General features: G+C 29.3%; 2 protein-coding genes across 2 annotated transcripts in view; both read left to right on the forward strand.

The window, feature by feature from the left end:
• LOC111617945 (inner centromere protein A-like) overlaps nucleotides 1-16,500 on the forward strand; it is a 31,647-nt gene extending 15,147 nt beyond the window's left edge. Inside the window, exons 3-13 of the mRNA XM_023359342.1 lie at nucleotides 591-671; nucleotides 10,952-11,175; nucleotides 11,273-11,528; nucleotides 11,723-11,881; nucleotides 12,219-12,830; nucleotides 13,411-13,641; nucleotides 13,716-13,831; nucleotides 13,944-14,203; nucleotides 15,523-15,703; nucleotides 15,770-15,883; nucleotides 15,988-16,500. Coding sequence (XP_023215110.1) covers nucleotides 591-671; nucleotides 10,952-11,175; nucleotides 11,273-11,528; nucleotides 11,723-11,881; nucleotides 12,219-12,830; nucleotides 13,411-13,641; nucleotides 13,716-13,831; nucleotides 13,944-14,203; nucleotides 15,523-15,703; nucleotides 15,770-15,883; nucleotides 15,988-16,500 — 2,747 coding nt within the window. The remainder of the gene's footprint in view (nucleotides 1-590; nucleotides 672-10,951; nucleotides 11,176-11,272; nucleotides 11,529-11,722; nucleotides 11,882-12,218; nucleotides 12,831-13,410; nucleotides 13,642-13,715; nucleotides 13,832-13,943; nucleotides 14,204-15,522; nucleotides 15,704-15,769; nucleotides 15,884-15,987) is intronic.
• Nucleotides 16,501-19,567: 3,067 nt separating this feature from the next.
• LOC111617946 (PH domain-containing protein DDB_G0287875-like) overlaps nucleotides 19,568-27,397 on the forward strand; it is a gene marked incomplete at its 5' end in the record, with an annotated part of 16,422 nt that continues 8,592 nt past the window's right edge. The window contains 10 exons of the mRNA XM_023359343.1: nucleotides 19,568-19,795; nucleotides 19,892-20,147; nucleotides 20,342-20,500; nucleotides 20,838-21,449; nucleotides 22,030-22,260; nucleotides 22,335-22,450; nucleotides 22,563-22,822; nucleotides 24,142-24,322; nucleotides 24,389-24,502; nucleotides 24,607-25,115. Of these exons, the coding sequence (XP_023215111.1) occupies nucleotides 19,568-19,795; nucleotides 19,892-20,147; nucleotides 20,342-20,500; nucleotides 20,838-21,449; nucleotides 22,030-22,260; nucleotides 22,335-22,450; nucleotides 22,563-22,822; nucleotides 24,142-24,322; nucleotides 24,389-24,502; nucleotides 24,607-25,115 (2,666 nt within the window). The remainder of the gene's footprint in view (nucleotides 19,796-19,891; nucleotides 20,148-20,341; nucleotides 20,501-20,837; nucleotides 21,450-22,029; nucleotides 22,261-22,334; nucleotides 22,451-22,562; nucleotides 22,823-24,141; nucleotides 24,323-24,388; nucleotides 24,503-24,606; nucleotides 25,116-27,397) is intronic.

The raw sequence follows: 27,397 nt of genomic DNA on the forward strand, positions 1-27,397 counted from the left end.
GCACAAAAGTAGACACGATTACCAAAGGAAAAATATATGTTGTTGTATAAAATTGCTGATGATGTGCACTGATTAATGTTGACAGATGTCAAAATCATCAAAAAAAAATATGACATTGTCATGGTAGCTTAATACGCTCACTTACGCCATCTATTAGCAAATAGCAGATTTAAGCTTATACACCTGGTACTGTACATATATAGTTTTTACTATTATAATAATAATTTTTTTTTCAATATTGGTAAGCTGAGAAACAATCAATTGTAACCAATATATATATAGTGTGTGTGAAATAATGCCTTTACATACACAAAAAATACAACATACATTTTTATTCTTATTAAATGACACAATAATATAAAAAGCAAAAGAATATTACATAATTTTTTATATTTATCTAATCTTTTGCTTTTAGAATACTGATATGTTAAAAAATTAATATTATAGATNAACTTATCTGAAGTTGTATGTTCTAAAAATTATTCAGGCCAAATTCTGATTTGAATTATGAAATATCCTATTACATGAATAATCTAATTTTTATTTAATTACATTATTGTGATACTCTTCTAATTGATTTTAAATTTCAGATTCCTATTGGTTTGCTCATGGTGGTGGAAATGATCTTTCTTCACCATTGGGAGATCATGCTAGTGATTCTGGTTTTTCAGGTATAATTTGATCAGTTCCTATATCCTGTTTTTCTTTATAATTGCTTTAATATTATTGGAAGTATTGTAACTTACAGTAGTTACATAAATATTTAAGCTATTAATTACTTTGTTCTAATATATGTAAGTAAATAATAGATATTGTATAAAAACAGTGTATTTACTATTTCTCCAAGTGTATTTAAATGTAGTAAGAAAGATTTTTTCAAAGTTGATAGAAGGATATGTTATTTGTTTTGATTAAAATTAGCTAATACTGGATTCCATTCAAAATATAAATAATAAAATATGATGATATAACTTATTACAGAACAATTTAATTAAATAAAAATATTAATAGATATGAATGAATAGATTTTTTTCTTGAAATAATCTGTTACATCATTTTCTACACTGTATTATGATATATTTACTACAATATTTTATCAGTTGGTTTTGTAATGTCTTTACATTCATTTATATATATGTATGTATGTATGTATGTATGTATGTATGTGTGTTAATTATTATTATTATAATATTTATTTTTTGAAAATAGTTAAGAAAACTTTATTCATAGAAAAATAATTATAAAACTTTATTTGCCTCTCTATTTATTAAATAATATAAAAAGTTTTATAGCTTTCTTTCAGTAAAAAATAAAGTAATATAAAAAAATTAGTTACACTTGGTTGTTTCTCAACTTACCAATATTGAGAAAATTATTATAATAATAAAAACTATGTATATACCAGGTGTATAAGCTTAAATCTGCTGTTTTTTAGTAAGAAAAACAGGTTTTTTTCTTAGAAAGCAAAAACAAATTTATTCAAAGTACTTTCCCTCACTAGAGAGACATTTTTTCCATCTCTCGGGCAATGTCTGAATACCATGCCAAAAAAATTCCTTCTCTTTAGAGGCAAACCACTCATCAAGCCATTTTCAGATGTCTTCGTAAGAATCGAAGTGTCACTCAGCAAGTGCGTGACCCATCAATGAAAACAGGCGATAGTCGAAAGGGGCCAGGTCTGATGAATAAGCGGGATGGGGTAGCACCTCCCAGTTGAGTGTCTCCAAGTAGTTTCGGACCAATGTTGACACGTGCGATGGTGCATTGTTGTGGAGGAAAATCAGCTTGTCATGTCTTTGCTGATAATCTGGCCTTTTTTCACGCAAAGCACAGTGCAATTTGATCAGTTGTTGGTGGTAGCAGTGGGCATTGACAGTTTCACCAGGTTTCAACAGCTCATAGTAGATGATACCCTGCTGATCCCACCAAATGCACAGCATTGTCTTCCGTCCAAAGCAATTTGATCTTGGAGAAGATGTTGATGGTTTGCCTGGATCAACCCATGATTTCTTGCATTTAGGATTCTCAAAATATATCCATTTCTCATCACCAGTTACAATCCGATGCAGAAACGACTTTCTGTTTTGTCTGGCAAGCAAGATTTCACATGTGTTTTGGCATCTCTCCATCTGCCTATTGCTCAATTCATGCGGCACCCATTTTCCAATCTTCTGAATCTTTCCAACGGCACGTAGACGCATGGAAATGGCGGGTTGAGTAACACCCAATTGCTCAGCAACAATTTTTTGTGATTGGGTATCGTCCTCATTCAAAAGAGCCTGCAGTTGATGGTCATCAACCTTCCTGGGCCAATTTTCATGCTTCTTGTCGTTCAGGTCAAAATTTCCTTCTTTGAACTGATGAAACCAATCTCTGCACATGGTTTCTGATAAAGCACTGTCACCATAGGCCTCCACAAGCATTTGATGTGCTTCAGCAGCCGATTTCTTCAAATTGAAGCAGAAAAGCAAAGCTTGCTGCATATGCTCTTTTTCTGGCACAAAAGTAGACACGATTACCAAAGGAAAAATATATGTTGTTGTATAAAATTGCTGATGATGTGCACTGATTAATGTTGACAGATGTCAAAATCATCAAAAAAAAATATGACATTGTCATGGTAGCTTAATACGCTCACTTACGCCATCTATTAGCAAATAGCAGATTTAAGCTTATACACCTGGTACTGTACATATATAGTTTTTACTATTATAATAATAATTTTTTTTTCAATATTGGTAAGCTGAGAAACAATCAATTGTAACCAATATATATATAGTGTGTGTGAAATAATGCCTTTACATACACAAAAAATACAACATACATTTTTATTCTTATTAAATGACACAATAATATAAAAAGCAAAAGAATATTACATAATTTTTTATATTTATCTAATCTTTTGCTTTTAGAATACTGATATGTTAAAAAATTAATATTATAGATCATGATTTTTCACATTGTTTAGTAATATAAAATTATTGTATAGTATTGGATTATCTGCTTATTAGAACAAACTATCTTTTCAAATAATATATAAATAAGTATACAAGTACAATATAAATATATAAAAAATATTTATTTTATAAAAACAAATTATTTGTAAAATTATTTTTTTATAAATATAAAAGAAGCTACAAATATCAATTCGAAAATGTTTTGAATTTGAAATTATAGTGTAATAAATTGGAATGCAACTTTTATTTTATAATTAAGAATTCTGAGAAAGTAGCTGAATGATAATTGGTTAATTCTGAATGATGATAACTTTAATTGCTATAAAATACAAATAACTTTACATGCTAAATAATAATAGAAATAGGTAAGCCAATGCAACTGTCAATTGGTATTATAAAAAAATTTAATTTGCAAGTACTAATTTAATTACTAATACAGATCAAGATTAACTGATAAATCTATCTGCCATAATGATGATTGTAGGATCTCAGTCTTTGAATCTAGATATTAGAAAACTAGTAGGAGGAAAAAAGTGCTGGCAAGTTTCTGGTAAAAACAATTAATTTTAGTTTTATAAATATGTACATTAACTGAAATAAGTGTTTTATAAAAGCAATACTATAGCAATTATATATTTTTGAATTGAATTCACAGAACAATCATTACATAATGTGTTTTAATTGCCCTATCTATATTTTTGCATTCTCATTTCAAATTATAATTTAAAGAAAATTTGTAATTGTGATGTGACCTGCATGAATCTTACCAGTTGCATTAAATGGCCCATTGTTTAGATCAGTTTGACACATCTGAGTTAGCAGATTTTTAACTTAGATCTGTTTGTTTAACTTCAGTAAGATTACGTCCATTTTTAACATGTCACATTATATTGTACCATGTCATTCAAAATGTATTGAATATTATATGATCTAATAGTCACATAATTTACCTTTGCCAAAATCTTTATTATAGAACTGTTGTAACTTTTTAAAATATTTGTATATAACACTAAATAATAACTGGTACATACAATATATACTTAATACTTATAGAAAAACCTTTGCCTACATATTCTATTTTCAAGTTTCTAATTTCATAGTTTTTCAATAATTACTGTTTTATTATGAGAGATAATTACACACCTTAAAAATCTGAAATCGCCAGTAATGAACTTTAATCTATTTAACTTTAAAAATGTTTTAAGTTCACCTTTAGGTCTCTTCAACTGAGGATAATAAATAACAATAGTTTATAGACTGTTTTATATTTTATATTACAGTTAAATTGCTATTATAAAAGTCTCATTTTAAGAAACAAATGTTTGCTAGATTTTTTTTAACTTTATTCAGAAAATAATTTCTAAATAAACTCTGTCTCTTAAAATAATGCTGTTTGATTTTGTTGATTATTATTGACTGATGATGATGATGGCAGACAAAAGATGTCTGCTATCATCATCATCAGTGACAGAATAAACTGCTGGATAAAGTTTTCTTCAACTGTTTTATTATCTTATGTAATTACTTTGAGCCTTGTGGCTGTAGAGATTTTCTTATTTTTGAATGCCATCGCATTATCTTAACAATACTCTTTCCTTTTTATTCTGCTTATTAAAGTTATAATATTTAATATTTTAGTAAAATATAAATTTTTTAAACAAAATCCTATTATGTTGGTCTATCTGCATTAATATTAAATTTTATTTTGATATTGCAAAATGAACTGCATTTATGAAGTTATGTATTACTTTTTACTTCTTTATTCCATGGCTTTTTTGTTTTGATATATCCATGATGAACAGTTAACACTCATATGAATACAAAATTTTATATATATATATAACAAAATTTATTACAATTGAAGACAAACATCTCCATATTCTGTTTCTAATTATTTAACATTTTGATAATGGTCTGTTAAGTAAAGTGAAAATGTTTGATTTTTAATAAAAAAAAAATTGCTGTTTATGGTATTTTGTCTTCTTAATGGTTAAAGTATTTACATTGAATTGTATGTGTATATTTATTTATATGTAAAAGAGAATGATGTAGCATAATTTCATTCTGTAAATATTTATCTTTAAAATTAAATGAATTACAGTTATTTTATATAATCATATTTTATGCATAAGATGTTTAATAGAGAAGCTGATATGTGGGCAGGTAACTTTTGAATTGAAATTTGGTTTCTATGGGTTTATAAGTTCAGAGATCATATTTTTAAAATTGATCCTTATATAAGACAGTTTTTCAAACAAAAAATAAAATAGGATTAGATAAAATGTAAATAAATAAAAAATTACTACACTAGTTGGACTATTTGTATTTAAAGTTTAAACTCATAATTGCAGTAAATATTTAAAAAGAATTGATAGAGATACTCTTAACTCTTTAGTGTTTTTGTGAAAAATTCTGTTTAATGCTTTATTACTTGTGATCATTTGATTGCTTTATAACAAATTTTAAATGATTACATTATTTCTTTGTTGAGAATATAAAAAGATCATTAAACATTAAAATCTTTTCCATTAAACATTAAACTCCTTTCCAAATCATTGAATATCAAATTTAACTTATAAAAACATACAAAAATTTCATCAATAGGCTTATTATATTTTTCTTTTGCTAATCAGATAAGCTTTTACTGTAAATATTTTTAAATGTGTGCTGATTGATTTTTTCTTTAGAATGCTATAAATTAAAAACATGTTTAATACTTCAAAGGCAAATGAATGAATAGTAGCAATTTTTGTCTGTCTGCACTATCTTTGCTCATAAGGTTAATAACCTTTTTATGAAGACCCTCTTGTTAAATTTGCATAGCGAGTACAGTCAAATCCCTCTATAGTGGTATTTAGCAGAACAAGAAAAAAATATTGTTGTAGAGAGCTTTATTGTTATAATGAGTTTAAAAAGTATCCCCTTCCTCATTTACCATTGTCAGACTATAAATACAGTAGGTAATTCCTATAAAATTACACAATGTTAGAACAGAAAAATATGTAGTATTATTAGTTTCCTCTGGTACAAGATTTAAATGATTTTATTGTGTTTTTTTGCAATAAAATCATTTAAATCTCAGACTAGAAAAAACAAATAATACTTCTTTGCATGATTTTATTCAATTTAGATTTTAATGTTTAATGTATTATGTTAAACATTAAAATCAAACAGAACCTGAATCTTCTTAGGCAAAAATGAACTAAGTAAAACAAAGTAAAAAACTAAACTAATCCTAAAATATAATTTAATAAGAAGAATAAAGTTATTAAAATGATTACAAAAAGCAATCTGCAATACCAAGGCATACTTCTGCAAATTCTAAGAGAACTATATTATGTTAAGTGAATTTAACATAACAAAGTTTCACTAGAAATTATATAGAGATGTCTGTGTTGCAATTTACACTAATTCTAAAAGTATAAAAGATTTTGTTATACAGTGGTACCTTGACTTAAGAGTGTCCCAACTTATGAGTTTTTGAGATACAAGATGTGTCTTGGCTGATTTTTTGCTTTGAGTTGAGAGCTAAAATTCAGGTTATGAGCCAGCTTCAGATACCCCACTGCTAGTTGGCACAGCGAATGCCATAGCGAACCATAGATTAAGAAAAAGAAGATGGAAAACTGCCATAATTTTGTCATTTTCATTACTCTTTCAATGTCTGACAGGCTAGCTTATAGGAAAACATGTGATGGAGTCACGTAACATTAGTTCACCTCCATGTTGTGTGTAGCATCATTTTGTCTCATTTCTCAAATTTTCCATCTTTTCTTTCTTTATCTATGCAGCAAATGCCGCAACATCCTCAAAACCAGTTTATTGCAATACGTTCTATTGTGTTTTATACCATATTCATTATTTATAAGTACATTTTTCTTATTTAAAAACATGTAACAAAAAAATTGCAGTGTTTTGGGAAGTTTGAAACAGATTAATGGCATTTCAATTAATTTCAATGGAGAAAATTGATTTGATATATGAGTAATTTGAGTTACGAGTTCTGTTGTGGAACAAATTAAACTCTTAAGTCAAGGCACCACTGTAATTACTTTTACCTAGTAAGATCAAATTCAGCAAGAATTTGAGTTTTGACTGTAATGTATGGTTTACTGTAATATATAATTTTTTGAAAAACTAAAAATTCATAAAAAGTACTAAATTGTTCTAGAAAAAATTAAAACTGGTTTCTTTCCTCTTTAATGTTAAATGTTATGCAAAAATTTTGCTCAATGGCTAACATTTCAGCCAAACAAAGCAAAAAAATAATGATTAATTTTAAGTGCTAAACAAAAAATTTAGATACTAAACTATCCAGAACATGCTAAATCTGGAAACCTGGTCTCATTTTTATTGATGCCTGCTGACTGCAGATAATGTTTGTGATGAATCGCTTTACCTTAAGAAAATACCACATTTTGATTTCAAGAACAAGCTATACTGTACAATTAATAAAAATATAATTTAATTTACTACATTATTATTATTTTAGGAAAGGGAAAATATTGTGTATTTTATGAGAAAAGTAAAAAAAAAGCTATATATTACTAAACAGATTTATCACATTAGAGGATATCATTCAATCAGGAGAAGTTTTATGTTAAGCTAATACAAATTACAAAGGAACTAGATTTTTTATCATTATAGAGTTATTTATTGCTATATTGATAATCACTGTGCCAAGATTTTGACTGTATATCTATAATTAATTTTAATATTTTTTTGAAAATTGTATTTTTGTGAATATTTTTTGTGAAATATATAAATAGTTTTCCTTATTGTTGCAGAATGTCACATTTGAAAACATCTTTAAATATATGATTGTAATGTATATGTAATAGTAATTTTTAATGCTTCACTCTAGGGTAACTAAGATATTTTGACTAAAAATACTATATGATGATTTAACTTTTATTCAGTCTTGAAAAGTTTTAAAATTTTTCAGGGTGTCAAGTTTTATAAACTTTTATAATTATAAATTAATTTACCTAAGTGTTTAAAAAAATTAACAATAAATTAATGCAGAATTTTTATTATTTTTGGAACAACAGAAATATGATAATAGCATGTGATCACTTTATTGTAATCTTTCAGTAAGGGCTTTCTTACAAAGACATACAACATAAATTTATTTTCTTATTCCTTTATAAGTTCTGTTGTTCAAAAACCTGAACATATTGAAATTTCAGATAGATTTGACATGTACTATTATCTTATCTCAGCTATTTGAAATGTTGAGCTGAGTTCTTGACAGGCAAGTTGCAAACTAAACTGTGAATTTGGATCAGAACTGATCTGGAGTGTTGCAGCAAAGCCCAGTTTTGAAATTAAATTGCATCTGTAACAGATACACAATATGTTGGATTGTTTTCATTTATCTGTCGTTGAAATGAGAGAATTGAAATAAAAACTACTTGAACATTAAGCAATTAAACCACAGACAATTTTTAGATAAAGAGAATTATTAAAAGTAACAAAGGGTAATCTTTTAAATTAATGTAATACAAATAACAATTATTTTTAGCAAAACATGTAGAGGAGTAGATTACTAATAATTTGAAGTGGATGGGACCAAGACTATCTCAAATTACAAAAATTTAGAATATAAATTGGACATGAACTAAGCTGTGAGTCAGTCTGCAGTTTTGGACTCAAACTGAGCTGACTGTCAAAATTCTGAATTGTAGCTTATCTCATTTGGTATAACTCTATGTAGAATAGGAACTTGGGTTTATAGTAATATGATTCGAGCATATGTGCAGGAGGAGTACAGCTGCAGCAGTTAAATATTATAGCTTGCTTGCAAAATTCATCTTATACAAAAGTCCAGAATGTTATATAGTTTACATAGTTATTGAAAATGTCCAATTATATAAATCTTTGCATACGTTGTGCAGGAAATTCTAAATCTGCTGCATTGTGACTTAGAATTTCTTGGAAAGTTCTGTCGAAAAATGTTGGCTCATTCGTATATTCTGAAGTTTGAGAGTCATCAATTTTTATTTGGCCCATCAGTGGCAGAGTGAATAAAAATCACTAAACATTGGTAGCTGGCTCTAGGTTTGTAACTGACCAATGAGCTGGTCATGTGGAATTTTCTAAGGTTTCTTCATATGTTTAACAACTTAAGGATCACTTCCTCACATCAAATCCTTCTGAAAGACACTTTAGCAGATGATGTTACATTGCTTTATCCCATAGAGTAAACAATTTTTCATTTGTTTAACGTTATTTTGCTATTAACAACTAGCATTTTATTAATTATGAAAATTACTTTTATTACTTGATTAAAGTACAGGTATACCTCGAGTTATGTCATTTTGAGTTATGTCATTCTCGATTATATGTCGTTTGTCAAAAAATATATATGGAAAAATAAAAATAAAGTTTAAGTCATTTTATTTGACTTTGTCTGTCCGCCACAAATATTGAAATTGTAATATCACTAGAAAAGTGTTAAAGCACATATAATCATATTAAAATATGTACATTTACAATAAATGTTAATATAATCATCATAAATCCTAGAGAACGAAACATGAAAACATCTGTGACTGTGTTGTTGTCTTATTTAGTGGTCTTTAAGTGCTCAATGTTGGTGTTTTCCACGGTAGTTCCAATATCTACCGTTTGGTGTCGTCAGTGCCACTCGATATTGGTAAATTTAATACAAATTTGTTTATTTTCCACTGTCACAAGATAATTTTAATAACTGTATTTGTTATTTAACCTTACAAAATCATCTTATTTTATAATGTCTTAAAGCAAACCACATTCACAAATAGAGTCCACGATGTACTGTAAACATCGCCAAATTGTAAACATGTACATTTACAAGTATGTACTGTACATACATGAATTCGTAAATTTAGATTACTTTTTTCTGTACTATATTTAAAACTAAAATTTATTTGTTTGTAAGCTTAAAATAGATTCTTATTAACAATACAGTAGACGTCATTTATCCGAATCAATTGGGGACTGGGGTTGTTCGGATAACCGATTATGTACGAAAAAATATATTAACCTATCTCGTGTTGAAATTTTTCTCGATTGTGTGTCGCTTCGCGTTGAATTTTCGTCGATGTTAAGCCTGACGTAAACTTTTTAAAATAATAATCTTGGCTATTATATCGTTAAAAATTATTTCTTTATTTTTTACAAACAAAATAAATATATTGAAAAATATAAAAACCAAAAAAAAATATACTTTAGAAGTTGATCTAGTATCAAAAACGTTTGATTCAGCACCACACACAGTCCTCAGAAAAACACCACACAAAAGTGCCAGTGCTGCCAGCTAAAACACACACACCAACAAAAAAAATATTGGAGTGGCCCAAGATATAGCCAAAGATTGCAGCGCCACAGCACTAGCGAAAATTTAAATTTGCCGATTGGAATTCTTTCAGATAACTGACTTTTGGATAAACGACACTCTACTGTATATTATTAAATGCATTTATAAATAAAATATAGAACTGGGAATGGTTATTTGTGGTTTAGCCTAGTGACAAGTAAATTCGACTTAAGTCGTCTCTCCTGGAACCAATTACCGACATAAGGCGAGGTATACCTGTATTTAAAACTGAGTTAATAATAGTGATACATTCATATTTTTTACAGTTATCTTAAACTCATTAGTATGAAAAAATAAAACTATTAAAATTATATCTTGGAGATTAAAAACATTTATTAGTGTATTCTGTTGTGTAAATTTTAAAGGAATAAGCCATAAAATATTTGTTTGCTACATTTGATTTAGTAAGTAAATTTTAATATTATATTATTTTGAAAATAAGAATAAAAATTATTTAATGATTAATATATATAAATAAAATATATAGAGTGATAATCTAGATAAAAATATTTTTTTTTTATCAAAGCTGTTATGATGACCAGCTCTTGAGTAGTTCATTACATTTTATTTATTATTACTGTTAATTACTTCTTATAAAATGTTAATTGATACAAAATTTTTAAATTTTAAACAGAAGGAAAAGACTCTTCCCCTTCAACTTTGCAGAGAGAGAGGAAAGATGATCTTTCTAAAAGAAGAGAACGTGAGAAGGATTTAAATGGCTATGAAGCTTTGAGAAGTCCTCAAAAGTCAAAATTACACATTAATAATTTAGATAGAAGTCAAAATATTGATTATGTTAATCAAAAGAAGCAAATGATTGAAGAAAGAAAAGGTTATATTTGGGATACAGAAAGAGTATGGATTTGTAAAACATACATATATATACTTTTTTTAAAAAATATAATAATTAAATTGTGTAAAATAATATTTATTCAGAATTATTAAATTACAGGATAGGAAAGATGGCATTTTAAAACAAAGTTTTGAACAAGAAGCAAAACTTGAAGCAAGGAGAAATGCTCAGAAAAATTCTTTATCATTTGCTTTTGGAAGTTCTGGCATAGATAACAATATAGCCTTTAGTGATGGTCATCAACCCTATCATGGGTCTGAGATACTCTTCCCTATCATACGGCATATAGATGACAAAGATGTTATAGGTTCTAAAACTCAGGACACTTCATCTTATAATTTAATACAAAAAATTGGTATTTATCTATTTTCAGTTTGGTTGTTTTTAGTAATAATCCTTCATGCATTGCCATTTTTATTTAGCCTTTATTATTTTAAGTTGATCTGATTTTAATTTGAATCTTTGTATAGTTTTATTTTTTATAAGTTATTATCACCTGTTAAAAGCAATACCTATAGAACATGCTGAAGGAACATCATCTATTTGCAGTAGATACCAGTATTTCACCAGTAGCTTCATCAGAATATCCTCAATACGAAAATAGACAGAGGAAAAGAAATTGTTTGTCATTTGCCTCTAATCAAACTAGGGCATGTCTGACATGGTCAGATTATGTACCATTATTGACAACCACAAAAGAGAATGACAGTAGGTCATCACTTACTGTTTATCTTCGAGAATAAGCTACATTGAAATGCCTGTTATGTGCATGTCAAATTTTCTACTTAGTGAATGTATTTCTATTAATATGCAGTCTTGTATAAATCTAAAATTTCTTTAGTTATTCTTTCAAAAATTTTAATATCTTTTAGACAGAAGTTAAATGTACTGGAAATCATTTTAAACTTTTGCTATCTCAATGCTTGCACATTTTCATTTTTGATTATTCTTGACTTCTAGAATTATGTAAATATAAGTTTTGTATTAATATTATGTATTAAGATGTCATATAAAATAAATTATGATTTAATTTTTAATTATTCAGATGACTGTATGTCAAGGAGTATGATTATTAATTCAACAAGTGTGCGTGGACGCAGAAAGACAGACTTAGTTCCAGCAGTGCCTTGGAGCAGAGCTACCGTTCCCCGAACAACTTCTCCAGGTAATCAAGGAAAACGTTCAGTCAGCATGAGCAGACTTGACCAGCTAGCTCAGCCACGCCGACATTATGTTGAGGCACGTCAGGAGATTGGTAAAAATGCTTCATCCAGTGGATCGCAATCTTTTTCCCCAAGTATGAGTAAAAGCATGTATAATGTAAATAGCCATAGACTTGCTAATAGAAAACTTAACTGTGCTAATATGAGTGCTATGTCCAAAAGCATGTTGCATTTGGCTAATCCTACTCCCATTGCTTCAAATGTAAGTTGTGCTTCTGTAAATGTTCAGTCATGTTTGCCTGTGCATTCTTCTCTTGCCAATAGCAAACGTTTGTCACAAAGCATGATGCATTTAAGTGTTGCTCCTCGTCCCACCCGAGCTTCACGTCTCCGTGCAGAAGCCCTTGCTGCTGCCCGTGAAAAAGGATTTTCGTCTTCTATGTTGTTGTTGAACAAGAATGATGCATTTGGTTCTAAATTGTCTCTTGCCCCAGGTATGATTGTATATTTTTGCATGTGTCTATGTATTTATACTTTATAAAAGCTTCTAGGCAGTTATTAATTATATTTAGCATGTATATCATAAATATTTGCATGAATTAATAAATCAAAATGCTTAGATCCACTTAGAATTTAGAAGAGTTGATGGTTGAAAAGGTATAAAAAAGATTTATGTTTTATCATTAAAATTACTTATATTCTCCTGGTAGCAGAATTTCACATAAAATTAATGTCTTTAATTTTAATTAGAGTTGTTTAAGTATTGTAATTTAAAACTATAATTCAGATTAGAATATTCAGAAATTTGTAATAAGGTTCACGTTAAAGGTTTATGTAAAATAAGTTTATATTTAATATGTTTAAATGAATGTTTCTAGTGTAATAAAAATGGCTGGAAGATAATTTTAATATTTTACTCATTTTTAAATATGAATTATTGTTATTTTTTTTGTTTTAGATTATTAAAATTAAGTTTTTTAGTTAAAACAAAGATATAGATATATTTGTACATTAGATTTATTGGATATACAAGTATTTTTTCTCACTAGTGGAAATTGTTCATTTATAATTTAGCCATGCGTAAGGAAGTATCTCATTCTCCAGCTCGACCACGTAGTTCTCTTTCTACTGCAACTGAACCCTCTGTGCAGACTCAGCAACCAAAAGTTACTATGCGCCAGAAAACAACAAAATTAAAACCTCGGCCCATTAGCATTGCTGGAACAATACCAGATCATTCGTTAAAAAGTTCTGTTACTGTTCCAAAAGAACAACAAAGGCCAAGTAGACCAATTGAAAAGAAAGGTACTTGTTTTAAAAGAATTAAAAATAGTTTTAATAAAATTTAAATGTAACTGATATCAATTTATTTTTTATAGCTTCTGGATCAGCTGCTAAACTTTCAGTAGCTAAAGTTACATCAAAACCTCCAGTAGCTCAAAAACCAAGTCCAACAAGTGCAACAATTGTGGAAAAGAAGGATAATGATAGCAAGGTATAAATTAATATTTAATATTTGTTTTTTAATACATCAAATGTCTTAGAAATTTGCTTTTCTGTTTTAATTAATATATGTATTTTCTAAAATACAAATGAATGTTTTACAGTTTGATCATAGCATTTCTCCTCAGCCTGTAAGCTTGCCTCCACAACCAAAGACTGTTGAACAAACTGTTGAACCAGTTAGAAAATCTCCTTCACCTCCAAATATTCCAGAAAGTAATGAAGAGGAAATTACTACTTTAAATAAGCCCAGAATTACTTCTGAAGAAGAAGCAAAAGCTGCACTGCAGGAAAAGAGACGATTAGCAAGAGAACAAGCAGAAAGAGAGGCAGAATTAGAAAGACAAAGACAGGAGGAATTACGGTATGAATATTTATATCAATTACTAGACTGAAAACAAAGTTTTATTTGGATAATTAAACTTTTCAAATGATATTTGCATTACTATATACTATTCTGTTAACATGTGAATCAATAAGCATTTGAAGAATATTATATAATGAAATAAAATTCTGAATTATTAAAAGTAATAAACATGAAATTATATTTTCCTTAATTATACGAAACAACATGAGGATTGTGTTGTTAATTATAGCATTTTACATATTTAATAGAAAGTTGTTTTTGCAAATATTTCTTTCTTAATAATTTAGAAAAATTATTTATTCTGAATTCAAGAAATGCAAATATTTATCTTATCTGCAAAAACTATCAAAGTAACATTTAGATTTTAATTTTATTTTTTCTCAATATAAAAATTTGTTTGGCATTTTTGAAGAAATAGACAATAAACTAGATTTGACAAATGGGTTCAAAAACAAATTGCCTCTTATGTTTCTCAGATATTTAAAGACTCCATTTATAGAATCAGCTTTTTGTATATATGTTAAAATATAATTATAAAAGATCCAATAATGCTGTTAACTTTTCAACAATAATTTGGACTAGTGCATGCTACATTCTCTTATTTATATGTTTCTAAAGTTGCATATTCAGCAATAAATCATTGTGTAGTCTGAACTAATAAATCATTATCAAACATATAATTAACTGGTATCAGAATCATTATAGTCAAAATAACAAGTCACTTTTACTATGACTTGAGAGTTCTTCACACTACAAGAATTTGAAAGTTTGAATAATTCAAAATTTTAAGGAAACTTTTTAAAAATAATATACAAATTTAAAATGAGCAGTTATTTATTGTGACATCATCACAATGCCAGGCTGCAATTTTTAACCATATTTTTAATTAATTTAATTCAAAATATATGCTCTCCACTTCAAACTAAGTGTCTTGCCCCTGTACATCATACTTCTCCTGCCAGCCTAGCTCTCCCTGAGTTGTGCTAGTCATCTATCCAATTTCTTTCAGGGAAAAATTTTTTAATTGAAATAATATGATTTCTGGTCCTGACCAAAAGTTTATATATATAGTTAATCTGGGCGTCCTGCCCCTAAGCTTTCCATATCTGGTCTCAGCTTTCATCTATCTAACTCTTCTCAAGATTAAGGAAGGACAGACAGATGGACTACAGTGGGAATTTATAGGTCTACAATTTTTTCAAATTGCATCCCAATTAGATATTATTGTTTATTGTAAAAAATGATATAATCTGTTTTGGATAATTTATATTTACAAAGTATCATACAATCTTAATGTATTATGTATATGTTTACAGTCGATTAGAAGAAGAAAAAAGAAGGAAAGAAGAAGAAGAGCAGAAAAGATTAGAAGAGGAACAACTTAGATTAATGGAAGAATTAAGACGGCAAGAAGAAGAAAAATTAAAGAAAGCAATTGAAGAGAGGGAGAGGAGAGAACAAGAGGAACAGAAGAAAAGAGAAGAGGAAGAAAAATTGGTTTGTAGCAATAATATATTATTTGTAATGGAAAGAAAACTTTTTTACATAATGATTTATTTATAGAAGGCAGAAAGAGAAGAACAGGAGCGGAAAGCACGCGAAGAAGCAGAAAGACAACATAAGGAATTAGAAGAGAGATTGAAAAGAGAGGAAGCTGAGAGAGCTGAAAGAAAAAGGGTAAAAAAAATATAGTATCAAAATTTATTAGTTTAAAATAATTGCTAGAATTTGTTTCAAAATTGTGAAATGAGAATAGTACACTAAAAAGTATATTTCTACAGAGAGTAGAACAAATAATGAGTAGAACAAGAGGAAAAGCTGGTCAACAGCAACCGGAACCATTGGAGAAACCTGTAAGCAATAATATACTAACAGAAACCACATTAAAATTAGCAGCTTCTGGACAGATACCTTCAAGTGTTCTATTAGCCATATCGTCCATTCAGGACAAACAGAAAGATGATGCTCCAAACAACAATGTGTTGTCTGAGAAACTAAGTGACAATAAAAAGGAAAGCAGTGTAGAGAAAGAACAAACTGTTGTAGATTCTAAAAGTGTTGAAATAAATGGCAAAAAGTCTTCAGTCACAACAGAAAGCACATTACCTGTAGAGAATTTTAATAAGGTGACACCTGACTCCAAACAAAGTTCATTTATAATGATAGACAATGATAAAGCTAGTGATAAAATTGATAGCTGTGATACATCTGAATGTAAAGTAAATGCTGCTGACATTCAAACCAATGGATATAACAGTAATGAAGAAAAGGAAGTAGAATGTGTCAAAAGGTAAGAGAATAGTTAATGTTCCTGGAATTTATTGCATTAAAAATCAAAATTAGTAATTTGCCATTATNCCTAAGTGTTTAAAAAAATTAACAATAAATTAATGCAGAATTTTTATTATTTTTGGAACAACAGAAATATGATAATAGCATGTGATCACTTTATTGTAATCTTTCAGTAAGGGCTTTCTTACAAAGACATACAACATAAATTTATTTTCTTATTCCTTTATAAGTTCTGTTGTTCAAAAACCTGAACATATTGAAATTTCAGATAGATTTGACATGTACTATTATCTTATCTCAGCTATTTGAAATGTTGAGCTGAGTTCTTGACAGGCAAGTTGCAAACTAAACTGTGAATTTGGATCAGAACTGATCTGGAGTGTTGCAGCAAAGCCCAGTTTTGAAATTAAATTGCATCTGTAACAGATACACAATATGTTGGATTGTTTTCATTTATCTGTCGTTGAAATGAGAGAATTGAAATAAAAACTACTTGAACATTAAGCAATTAAACCACAGACAATTTTTAGATAAAGAGAATTATTAAAAGTAACAAAGGGTAATCTTTTAAATTAATGTAATACAAATAACAATTATTTTTAGCAAAACATGTAGAGGAGTAGATTACTAATAATTTGAAGTGGATGGGACCAAGACTATCTCAAATTACAAAAATTTAGAATATAAATTGGACATGAACTAAGCTGTGAGTCAGTCTGCAGTTTTGGACTCAAACTGAGCTGACTGTCAAAATTCTGAATTGTAGCTTATCTCATTTGGTATAACTCTATGTAGAATAGGAACTTGGGTTTATAGTAATATGATTCGAGCATATGTGCAGGAGGAGTACAGCTGCAGCAGTTAAATATTATAGCTTGCTTGCAAAATTCATCTTATACAAAAGTCCAGAATGTTATATAGTTTACATAGTTATTGAAAATGTCCAATTATATAAATCTTTGCATACGTTGTGCAGGAAATTCTAAATCTGCTGCATTGTGACTTAGAATTTCTTGGAAAGTTCTGTCGAAAAATGTTGGCTCATTCGTATATTCTGAAGTTTGAGAGTCATCAATTTTTATTTGGCCCATCAGTGGCAGAGTGAATAAAAATCACTAAACATTGGTAGCTGGCTCTAGGTTTGTAACTGACCAATGAGCTGGTCATGTGGAATTTTCTAAGGTTTCTTCATATGTTTAACAACTTAAGGATCACTTCCTCACATCAAATCCTTCTGAAAGACACTTTAGCAGATGATGTTACATTGCTTTATCCCATAGAGTAAACAATTTTTCATTTGTTTAACGTTATTTTGCTATTAACAACTAGCATTTTATTAATTATGAAAATTACTTTTATTACTTGATTAAAGTACAGGTATACCTCGAGTTATGTCATTTTGAGTTATGTCATTCTCGATTATATGTCGTTTGTCAAAAAATATATATGGAAAAATAAAAATAAAGTTTAAGTCATTTTATTTGACTTTGTCTGTCCGCCACAAATATTGAAATTGTAATATCACTAGAAAAGTGTTAAAGCACATATAATCATATTAAAATATGTACATTTACAATAAATGTTAATATAATCATCATAAATCCTAGAGAACGAAACATGAAAACATCTGTGACTGTGTTGTTGTCTTATTTAGTGGTCTTTAAGTGCTCAATGTTGGTGTTTTCCACGGTAGTTCCAATATCTACCGTTTGGTGTCGTCAGTGCCACTCGATATTGGTAAATTTAATACAAATTTGTTTATTTTCCACTGTCACAAGATAATTTTAATAACTGTATTTGTTATTTAACCTTACAAAATCATCTTATTTTATAATGTCTTAAAGCAAACCACATTCACAAATAGAGTCCACGATGTACTGTAAACATCGCCAAATTGTAAACATGTACATTTACAAGTATGTACTGTACATACATGAATTCGTAAATTTAGATTACTTTTTTCTGTACTATATTTAAAACTAAAATTTATTTGTTTGTAAGCTTAAAATAGATTCTTATTAACAATACAGTAGACGTCATTTATCCGAATCAATTGGGGACTGGGGTTGTTCGGATAACCGATTATGTACGAAAAAATATATTAACCTATCTCGTGTTGAAATTTTTCTCGATTGTGTGTCGCTTCGCGTTGAATTTTCGTCGATGTTAAGCCTGACGTAAACTTTTTAAAATAATAATCTTGGCTATTATATCGTTAAAAATTATTTCTTTATTTTTTACAAACAAAATAAATATATTGAAAAATATAAAAACCAAAAAAAAATATACTTTAGAAGTTGATCTAGTATCAAAAACGTTTGATTCAGCACCACACACAGTCCTCAGAAAAACACCACACAAAAGTGCCAGTGCTGCCAGCTAAAACACACACACCAACAAAAAAAATATTGGAGTGGCCCAAGATATAGCCAAAGATTGCAGCGCCACAGCACTAGCGAAAATTTAAATTTGCCGATTGGAATTCTTTCAGATAACTGACTTTTGGATAAACGACACTCTACTGTATATTATTAAATGCATTTATAAATAAAATATAGAACTGGGAATGGTTATTTGTGGTTTAGCCTAGTGACAAGTAAATTCGACTTAAGTCGTCTCTCCTGGAACCAATTACCGACATAAGGCGAGGTATACCTGTATTTAAAACTGAGTTAATAATAGTGATACATTCATATTTTTTACAGTTATCTTAAACTCATTAGTATGAAAAAATAAAACTATTAAAATTATATCTTGGAGATTAAAAACATTTATTAGTGTATTCTGTTGTGTAAATTTTAAAGGAATAAGCCATAAAATATTTGTTTGCTACATTTGATTTAGTAAGTAAATTTTAATATTATATTATTTTGAAAATAAGAATAAAAATTATTTAATGATTAATATATATAAATAAAATATATAGAGTGATAATCTAGATAAAAATATTTTTTTTTTATCAAAGCTGTTATGATGACCAGCTCTTGAGTAGTTCATTACATTTTATTTATTATTACTGTTAATTACTTCTTATAAAATGTTAATTGATACAAAATTTTTAAATTTTAAACAGAAGGAAAAGACTCTTCCCCTTCAACTTTGCAGAGAGAGAGGAAAGATGATCTTTCTAAAAGAAGAGAACGTGAGAAGGATTTAAATGGCTATGAAGCTTTGAGAAGTCCTCAAAAGTCAAAATTACACATTAATAATTTAGATAGAAGTCAAAATATTGATTATGTTAATCAAAAGAAGCAAATGATTGAAGAAAGAAAAGGTTATATTTGGGATACAGAAAGAGTATGGATTTGTAAAACATACATATATATACTTTTTTAAAAAATATAATAATTAAATTGTGTAAAATAATATTTATTCAGAATTATTAAATTACAGGATAGGAAAGATGGCATTTTAAAACAAAGTTTTGAACAAGAAGCAAAACTTGAAGCAAGGAGAAATGCTCAGAAAAATTCTTTATCATTTGCTTTTGGAAGTTCTGGCATAGATAACAATATAGCCTTTAGTGATGGTCATCAACCCTATCATGGGTCTGAGATACTCTTCCCTATCATACGGCATATAGATGACAAAGATGTTATAGGTTCTAAAACTCAGGACACTTCATCTTATAATTTAATACAAAAAATTGGTATTTATCTATTTTCAGTTTGGTTGTTTTTAGTAATAATCCTTCATGCATTGCCATTTTTATTTAGCCTTTATTATTTTAAGTTGATCTGATTTTAATTTGAATCTTTGTATAGTTTTATTTTTTATAAGTTATTATCACCTGTTAAAAGCAATACCTATAGAACATGCTGAAGGAACATCATCTATTTGCAGTAGATACCAGTATTTCACCAGTAGCTTCATCAGAATATCCTCAATACGAAAATAGACAGAGGAAAAGAAATTGTTTGTCATTTGCCTCTAATCAAACTAGGGCATGTCTGACATGGTCAGATTATGTACCATTATTGACAACCACAAAAGAGAATGACAGTAGGTCATCACTTACTGTTTATCTTCGAGAATAAGCTACATTGAAATGCCTGTTATGTGCATGTCAAATTTTCTACTTAGTGAATGTATTTCTATTAATATGCAGTCTTGTATAAATCTAAAATTTCTTTAGTTATTCTTTCAAAAATTTTAATATCTTTTAGACAGAAGTTAAATGTACTGGAAATCATTTTAAACTTTTGCTATCTCAATGCTTGCACATTTTCATTTTTGATTATTCTTGACTTCTAGAATTATGTAAATATAAGTTTTGTATTAATATTATGTATTAAGATGTCATATAAAATAAATTATGATTTAATTTTTAATTATTCAGATGACTGTATGTCAAGGAGTATGATTATTAATTCAACAAGTGTGCGTGGACGCAGAAAGACAGACTTAGTTCCAGCAGTGCCTTGGAGCAGAGCTACCGTTCCCCGAACAACTTCTCCAGGTAATCAAGGAAAACGTTCAGTCAGCATGAGCAGACTTGACCAGCTAGCTCAGCCACGCCGACATTATGTTGAGGCACGTCAGGAGATTGGTAAAAATGCTTCATCCAGTGGATCGCAATCTTTTTCCCCAAGTATGAGTAAAAGCATGTATAATGTAAATAGCCATAGACTTGCTAATAGAAAACTTAACTGTGCTAATATGAGTGCTATGTCCAAAAGCATGTTGCATTTGGCTAATCCTACTCCCATTGCTTCAAATGTAAGTTGTGCTTCTGTAAATGTTCAGTCATGTTTGCCTGTGCATTCTTCTCTTGCCAATAGCAAACGTTTGTCACAAAGCATGATGCATTTAAGTGTTGCTCCTCGTCCCACCCGAGCTTCACGTCTCCGTGCAGAAGCCCTTGCTGCTGCCCGTGAAAAAGGATTTTCGTCTTCTATGTTGTTGTTGAACAAGAATGATGCATTTGGTTCTAAATTGTCTCTTGCCCCAGGTATGATTGTATATTTTTGCATGTGTCTATGTATTTATACTTTATAAAAGCTTCTAGGCAGTTATTAATTATATTTAGCATGTATATCATAAATATTTGCATGAATTAATAAATCAAAATGCTTAGATCCACTTAGAATTTAGAAGAGTTGATGGTTGAAAAGGTATAAAAAAGATTTATGTTTTATCATTAAAATTACTTATATTCTCCTGGTAGCAGAATTTCACATAAAATTAATGTCTTTAATTTTAATTAGAGTTGTTTAAGTATTGTAATTTAAAACTATAATTCAGATTAGAATATTCAGAAATTTGTAATAAGGTTCACGTTAAAGGTTTATGTAAAATAAGTTTATATTTAATATGTTTAAATGAATGTTTCTAGTGTAATAAAAATGGCTGGAAGATAATTTTAATATTTTACTCATTTTTAAATATGAATTATTGTTATTTTTTTTGTTTTAGATTATTAAAATTAAGTTTTTTAGTTAAAACAAAGATATAGATATATTTGTACATTAGATTTATTGGATATACAAGTATTTTTTCTCACTAGTGGAAATTGTTCATTTATAATTTAGCCATGCGTAAGGAAGTATCTCATTCTCCAGCTCGACCACGTAGTTCTCTTTCTACTGCAACTGAACCCTCTGTGCAGACTCAGCAACCAAAAGTTACTATGCGCCAGAAAACAACAAAATTAAAACCTCGGCCCATTAGCATTGCTGGAACAATACCAGATCATTCGTTAAAAAGTTCTGTTACTGTTCCAAAAGAACAACAAAGGCCAAGTAGACCAATTGAAAAGAAAGGTACTTGTTTTAAAAGAATTAAAAATAGTTTTAATAAAATTTAAATGTAACTGATATCAATTTATTTTTTATAGCTTCTGGATCAGCTGCTAAACTTTCAGTAGCTAAAGTTACATCAAAACCTCCAGTAGCTCAAAAACCAAGTCCAACAAGTGCAACAATTGTGGAAAAGAAGGATAATGATAGCAAGGTATAAATTAATATTTAATATTTGTTTTTTAATACATCAAATGTCTTAGAAATTTGCTTTTCTGTTTTAATTAATATATGTATTTTCTAAAATACAAATGAATGTTTTACAGTTTGATCATAGCATTTCTCCTCAGCCTGTAAGCTTGCCTCCACAACCAAAGACTGTTGAACAAACTGTTGAACCAGTTAGAAAATCTCCTTCACCTCCAAATATTCCAGAAAGTAATGAAGAGGAAATTACTACTTTAAATAAGCCCAGAATTACTTCTGAAGAAGAAGCAAAAGCTGCACTGCAGGAAAAGAGACGATTAGCAAGAGAACAAGCAGAAAGAGAGGCAGAATTAGAAAGACAAAGACAGGAGGAATTACGGTATGAATATTTATATCAATTACTAGACTGAAAACAAAGTTTTATTTGGATAATTAAACTTTTCAAATGATATTTGCATTACTATATACTATTCTGTTAACATGTGAATCAATAAGCATTTGAAGAATATTATATAATGAAATAAAATTCTGAATTATTAAAAGTAATAAACATGAAATTATATTTTCCTTAATTATACGAAACAACATGAGGATTGTGTTGTTAATTATAGCATTTTACATATTTAATAGAAAGTTGTTTTTGCAAATATTTCTTTCTTAATAATTTAGAAAAATTATTTATTCTGAATTCAAGAAATGCAAATATTTATCTTATCTGCAAAAACTATCAAAGTAACATTTAGATTTTAATTTTATTTTTTCTCAATATAAAAATTTGTTTGGCATTTTTGAAGAAATAGACAATAAACTAGATTTGACAAATGGGTTCAAAAACAAATTGCCTCTTATGTTTCTCAGATATTTAAAGACTCCATTTATAGAATCAGCTTTTTGTATATATGTTAAAATATAATTATAAAAGATCCAATAATGCTGTTAACTTTTCAACAATAATTTGGACTAGTGCATGCTACATTCTCTTATTTATATGTTTCTAAAGTTGCATATTCAGCAATAAATCATTGTGTAGTCTGAACTAATAAATCATTATCAAACATATAATTAACTGGTATCAGAATCATTATAGTCAAAATAACAAGTCACTTTTACTATGACTTGAGAGTTCTTCACACTACAAGAATTTGAAAGTTTGAATAATTCAAAATTTTAAGGAAACTTTTTAAAAATAATATACAAATTTAAAATGAGCAGTTATTTATTGTGACATCATCACAATGCCAGGCTGCAATTTTTAACCATATTTTTAATTAATTTAATTCAAAATATATGCTCTCCACTTCAAACTAAGTGTCTTGCCCCTGTACATCATACTTCTCCTGCCAGCCTAGCTCTCCCTGAGTTGTGCTAGTCATCTATCCAATTTCTTTCAGGGAAAAATTTTTTAATTGAAATAATATGATTTCTGGTCCTGACCAAAAGTTTATATATATAGTTAATCTGGGCGTCCTGCCCCTAAGCTTTCCATATCTGGTCTCAGCTTTCATCTATCTAACTCTTCTCAAGATTAAGGAAGGACAGACAGATGGACTACAGTGGGAATTTATAGGTCTACAATTTTTTCAAATTGCATCCCAATTAGATATTATTGTTTATTGTAAAAAATGATATAATCTGTTTTGGATAATTTATATTTACAAAGTATCATACAATCTTAATGTATTATGTATATGTTTACAGTCGATTAGAAGAAGAAAAAAGAAGGAAAGAAGAAGAAGAGCAGAAAAGATTAGAAGAGGAACAACTTAGATTAATGGAAGAATTAAGACGGCAAGAAGAAGAAAAATTAAAGAAAGCAATTGAAGAGAGGGAGAGGAGAGAACAAGAGGAACAGAAGAAAAGAGAAGAGGAAGAAAAATTGGTTTGTAGCAATAATATATTATTTGTAATGGAAAGAAAACTTTTTTACATAATGATTTATTTATAGAAGGCAGAAAGAGAAGAACAGGAGCGGAAAGCACGCGAAGAAGCAGAAAGACAACATAAGGAATTAGAAGAGAGATTGAAAAGAGAGGAAGCTGAGAGAGCTGAAAGAAAAAGGGTAAAAAAAATATAGTATCAAAATTTATTAGTTTAAAATAATTGCTAGAATTTGTTTCAAAATTGTGAAATGAGAATAGTACACTAAAAAGTATATTTCTACAGAGAGTAGAACAAATAATGAGTAGAACAAGAGGAAAAGCTGGTCAACAGCAACCGGAACCATTGGAGAAACCTGTAAGCAATAATATACTAACAGAAACCACATTAAAATTAGCAGCTTCTGGACAGATACCTTCAAGTGTTCTATTAGCCATATCGTCCATTCAGGACAAACAGAAAGATGATGCTCCAAACAACAATGTGTTGTCTGAGAAACTAAGTGACAATAAAAAGGAAAGCAGTGTAGAGAAAGAACAAACTGTTGTAGATTCTAAAAGTGTTGAAATAAATGGCAAAAAGTCTTCAGTCACAACAGAAAGCACATTACCTGTAGAGAATTTTAATAAGGTGACACCTGACTCCAAACAAAGTTCATTTATAATGATAGACAATGATAAAGCTAGTGATAAAATTGATAGCTGTGATACATCTGAATGTAAAGTAAATGCTGCTGACATTCAAACCAATGGATATAACAGTAATGAAGAAAAGGAAGTAGAATGTGTCAAAAGGTAAGAGAATAGTTAATGTTCCTGGAATTTATTGCATTAAAAATCAAAATTAGTAATTTGCCATAATGAAATTTGCAGGAAAATTATATATGTAAAATATATAATTATAAATTTGTCAATTATTTGATAATAATAATAATAACAACTCTCCCATGGTCACCACCTGCTCGTGGTGGGAGAGTCCAGTAATTTTACTGATCCATAGGGCAATGCAGGCTGGAGCACAAGCTCCTGGTAGGGACACCCATGCCAGTAAGGTCTATGGGGAGAAATGAAGCTAAAGTGACCACACACACATTCTGTAGAGATAATTATTATGGTAGTAACCAGATCACAGTGTGATACCAGCTCAGATGTTGCCTGGGTTAACAAGGTCCACATTTGTGGGTTAGGCAGAGGCTCACGTTCGAAAAATAGGCCACAGTCTCCCTTGGTTACTGGTGCAAAAGCAGCAACGGCCCAAGCATGGCTACTGCAATGCCCTCAACAGATGTGAGGAATCAACCTAGCCTTGGTGTTTCTGTGGCAATGCATCCACAGACCACAAAGGCTGGAAAACCATACCAACGGATGAAATGGACATCACAAATGAATGAGTTTATCATCCGTACTTACTACACCATCACAAGACTTGAAACAAACATGACAGCATACAGACAACAACTACACCATAGATTCACACAACAATATCCTCACCTCACTGTCATCAAACAAAGGGTTGTCAATCAAAAAAGAACAATTATACACAACAACCTTATCCCACAAACAACACTTGAACTTATCAAACAACAGGTTGCTGATCAAATACACCAACAGACAGAAATATGTAACATTATTAATGAAGATCATGTAACCTGTCAGGATAATCCAGCAAAAAGCATTGATAATAGCATACATACAACTACAACTAATGATACTACAGACACAGATTTAGTTAATACACTCTCACTTATATTTCAGGAAACACTCACTAAATACACAGGTACAGATCCCACACAAAGCCACGAATATCAAAAATCAACACATCAAAGGTAATAGGAACCACACAAAATTATGTAAACACTCACTTATTACCACACTACATCCATTTAATTTCTACACACTCAGACATTCATACATTAGTTATGCTGGAGCAGTCATAATGCTGATGCAGACTGGATCGAGGAGGAGAACAGAAACTTGCACAACATACCAACTATGCCCTGTGCTGAAATAAACGTACATGACATCTGCTACACTGTTAACAGAATGCACAACTGGAAGACACCTTGTGTAGACAACATTCACAATTTCTGGTACAAAAAGTTTACATCACTGCACCAGGAACTAGCTAAACATCTAACACACATCATCATCAATCCTCAAGACATGCCAAAATTTCTTATTCAGGGCATCACCTACATGAAACCTAAAAACAACAAAACCACAGACTCCACACAATACAGACCAATTACATGTCTTCCAACACTCTACAAATTATTGACATCCTGTATCACAAACAAAATATACAAACATGTTGAAGAACATGACATTCTTACAGAAGAACAAAAAGGTTGCTATAGAAATCACGGGATGCAAAGAACAGTTATTCATAGATTCAGTCATTCTACGGCAAGCACACAAACAACACAGAAACATACACATGGCATATATAGACTACAGAAAAGCATTCGACAGTGTTCTGCACAGTTGGCTGCTACATATTCTACACATATACAAAATACATCCATCACTCATTGCATTCTTCCAAAACACTATACAGCACTGGAGAACAACAGTACATCTCAGGATTAGTAACACTTCCATACAATTAGTAGTAATTCAAACACAAATTATTATCGTATTTATTTTCAGGCACTTGGCAATTTTTATCATCAAGTTTTTATTTAGTTGACTTCCTTTGAGATTCCTTGAGTTTTCTCTGGTTCTGCCTAGCCCTGAATCCATTATCCAACATGTTAAACAACACGCAATATGGCTACAATATCAGACATGAAAAAACAACATGGTTTACACTGTCACATCTCATGTACATAGACAACATAAAACTTTATGCATCCACACAAAAACAACTTCAGCAGCTGCTACAAATCACACATTCATTCTCCAAGAATATATAAATGGAGTTTGGCTTAGACAAATGCAAAACACTTCACATAGAAAAAGGAATCCTGAAGAAAGAAGATTTTGCACTTGGAAATAGAGACGTTATTGAATCCATGGAAGAGGGTGAGTTCTACAAGTATTTAGGATTCCAACAGGCCAAACTAACAGAACATACA

This window comes from Centruroides sculpturatus, unplaced genomic scaffold (genome assembly GCF_000671375.1).
Source record: "Centruroides sculpturatus isolate CEXI.00-Female unplaced genomic scaffold, Cexi_2.0 scaffold57, whole genome shotgun sequence".
Taxonomy (NCBI): Eukaryota; Metazoa; Arthropoda; class Arachnida; order Scorpiones; family Buthidae; genus Centruroides; species Centruroides sculpturatus.